The sequence below is a fragment of the Eleutherodactylus coqui genome, chromosome 4 (assembly GCF_035609145.1).
Source record: "Eleutherodactylus coqui strain aEleCoq1 chromosome 4, aEleCoq1.hap1, whole genome shotgun sequence".
Lineage (NCBI taxonomy): Eukaryota > Metazoa > Chordata > Amphibia > Anura > Eleutherodactylidae > Eleutherodactylus > Eleutherodactylus coqui.
Genome location: NC_089840.1, coordinates 203,403,208 through 203,406,007, shown reverse-complemented (window position 1 = coordinate 203,406,007; position 2,800 = coordinate 203,403,208). Strand labels below are relative to the sequence as shown.

At 39.6% G+C, this 2,800-nt stretch overlaps 1 protein-coding gene across 1 annotated transcript; it reads left to right on the top strand.

Moving 5' to 3' along the window:
• The first annotated feature begins 448 nt into the window (after nt 1–448).
• LOC136626576 (piggyBac transposable element-derived protein 4-like) lies at nt 449–1,801 on the top strand. Its single transcript, XM_066601625.1, has one exon. It carries the CDS (start codon nt 449–451, stop codon nt 1,799–1,801), a length of 1,353 nt encoding a protein of 450 aa, XP_066457722.1.
• The last annotated feature ends 999 nt before the right edge of the window (nt 1,802–2,800 follow it).

Below are 2,800 nucleotides of genomic sequence, written 5' to 3'. Positions count from 1 at the left end.
TTTTACCTTATACCTTTTTTTAATTATATATATATATACACACTTTAGTGTGCTGCAGAATTTTTTTCAGTTTTTATTGTACGTTAGGACATCACGTTACTGTCCGTTAGGGGTTAGTGTACGTTCTTGTACGTAAGCGTTACACGTTATATATTATATATCCATACATATAGATATACTTTAGTGTGCTGCAGAATTTTTTTCAGTTCTATTGTACGTTAGGGCATCACATTACTGTTCGTTAGAGGTTAGTGTACGTTTTTGTACGTTAGAGCGTTACACGTTATATATTATATATCTATATCATAAGTTCTGTCAAGCTAGGGCATCTCATAATATTGTATATATTTATCACTTCGTGTGCTGCATATTCTATACGCTACGTCACACTAAAAAGCAGTGTCGGAGGGCCATTTTTTTTTTTTCTTACACAGTTCTCTTTTACAAAATGTCCAGAAGGTTATACAGCGCGGAGGAGGCGTATGCAATACTCTGCTCTGACTCGGATTCAGAAACTGAGACAGATGCTTTTTCAGATACACTTTTCCTCGTCAGTGACAGCGACAGCTCTTCTGCTAACTCTTGTAGCGCTGCCAGCATAAACCCACAAGTAGAATTAGCAGGGCCCAGTAGCGCTGCAGCACAGGAAATGCCGGTTCCTCCAATTGAAGTCGCCAGCCTTGTGTGGACACCCACCACATCATTTACCCCTAAAATTGTGGACTTCACTGCCATCCCAGGAATAAACCTGGATGTGACAAATTTCTCCTTCATGGATTATTTTTCACTTTTTATAAGTGAGGAACTCTTGACGGACATGGTCCGTAAAACTAATCTGCATGCTAGACAGTATATTGCTCAGCATCCTTCTTCGACACACACCAAAAATTGGAAGCCCACAACCCTTTACGAATTTAAAAAATTTCTGGGGCTCACATTAAATATGGGGATTGTCAAGAAGCCCACGATTAGATCTTACTGGGCATCTAGTCCCACGCATGCCACCCCTGTGTTCTCTGCGGTAATGCCCAGACACCGCTATGAAGAAATATTACGATTTCTTCACTTCAATGATAATCTGCAAGCCCTTCCCAGAACAGATCCAAATTATGACCGTTTATTTAAAATTCGGCCATTAATGACATATTTCAATGAGATATTTAAAACTCATTACACCCCAGAAAAAAACCTCAGCATAGATGAATCCCTAATGAGTTTTAAGGGGAGACTTCGTTTCAGGCAGTATATTCCAACTAAAAGGGCGCGTTATGGAGTGAAGCTTTATAAACTTTGCGAAAGCGAGACAGGATATACCACCACTTTTAGAATTTATGAGGGTAGGGACAGTAAAATCAATCCTCCGCGGTGTCCCCCTAATCTGTCTATAAGTGGTAAAATTGTCTGGGAGCTAATCCAGCCCTTCCTTCATAAGGGGTATCATTTATATACCGACAACTTTTATACAAGTGTGCCTTTGTTCAAACTCCTGCACACATCAAGCACCGGAGCATGTGGGACAATCCGTAAAAATAAAAAGGGCTTTCCACAGAGGCTGGTGGGAAAGCAAATTCCGAAGGGAACATCTGTCTTTTTTCACAGTGATGAGCTGCTCGCAGTAATATTTAGGGACCGAAAAGATGTATTTGCCCTCAGTACAATCCATACAAATGCCACAGAGGCCGTCAGGGAGAGAGGTTCTGCATCCGACAAACAAAAGCCGGAATGCATAATAAATTATAATAAATTCATGGGGGGCGTTGATTTAGCAGACCAGGTATTGCAGCCATATTTGGTTAAATGAAAAACAAGAACCTGGTATAAAAAAGTGGCCATATACCTCATTCAAATGGCGGTCCATAATAGTTTTGTCCTGTACAAGAAAAGAGGAGGCAGAGATTCATATCTTGACTACCAGGGAAATGTAATTGCACACCTCCTTTTTTAAACTGAAGACCCCCGACTTTGTCATGAATCTGAAGATGTCCGAAGACTAACAGAAAGACATTTTATTTGCCGAGTACCCAGCAGAACCAATAGGGCAACCCCACAGAAAAGATGCAGAGTGTGTAGCAAACAGGGCAGACGCAGTGATTCTCGCTACTATTGCCCTATGTGTCCCACAAAACCCGGCCTATGCATCTCCCCATGTTTTGAGAGATACCACACTCTCCCAAATTATTAAAAAAAATAAATTTTTATACAAATCCCATGAATCCCACTTTTTTTATTTATTATAAAACCTTGTAACCGTGTGAAATCGATACTTTTTCTTCGAGGCCCTGATACTTGATACTTTTTTTGCAGCCCCTGATACTTGATACTTTTTGATAAATTGAATATCACAAGACATGAACAAAAATTATGGTGAAACATATTTAAAATGTTACAAATTCAATTTTTTCCATAATCTAAACTTTCAAAATTTTCACTATTCCCATAGATGAGGGGCATCAAGGGGTCTACTTCTACTGCTACTCCTTTCATTTTGTGCCCTGCCATTCGTTCACACATAGAATTATGGACACAATGGGCATATTTCTAAATGCAGGAGAAACAGGGGCATCAGTTTTGGGGTATATGTCTCAGTTTTATGTGCGCTGTCCGAAAAAAGTGACTTTAAAATGACCCATTTCTCAAAAAAAATCTAAATTGTAATTTTTTCCCACTGCTTTGAATAAAATCACTCAAAAACAGTGGGGTCACAGTGCTCACTATTCCACTAGACATATGCGTATGGTTGTCTAGTTTTCAAAATGGGGTCATTTGTGGGGGTTTTCTCTTGTTTTAGCAACGCAGTGCC

Bases quoted from the DNA above. Each gene is read 5' to 3' on its own strand.
- LOC136626576 (XM_066601625.1), top strand. From the start codon at position 449: ATGTCCAGAAGGTTATACAGCGCGGAGGAGGCGTATGCAATACTCTGC.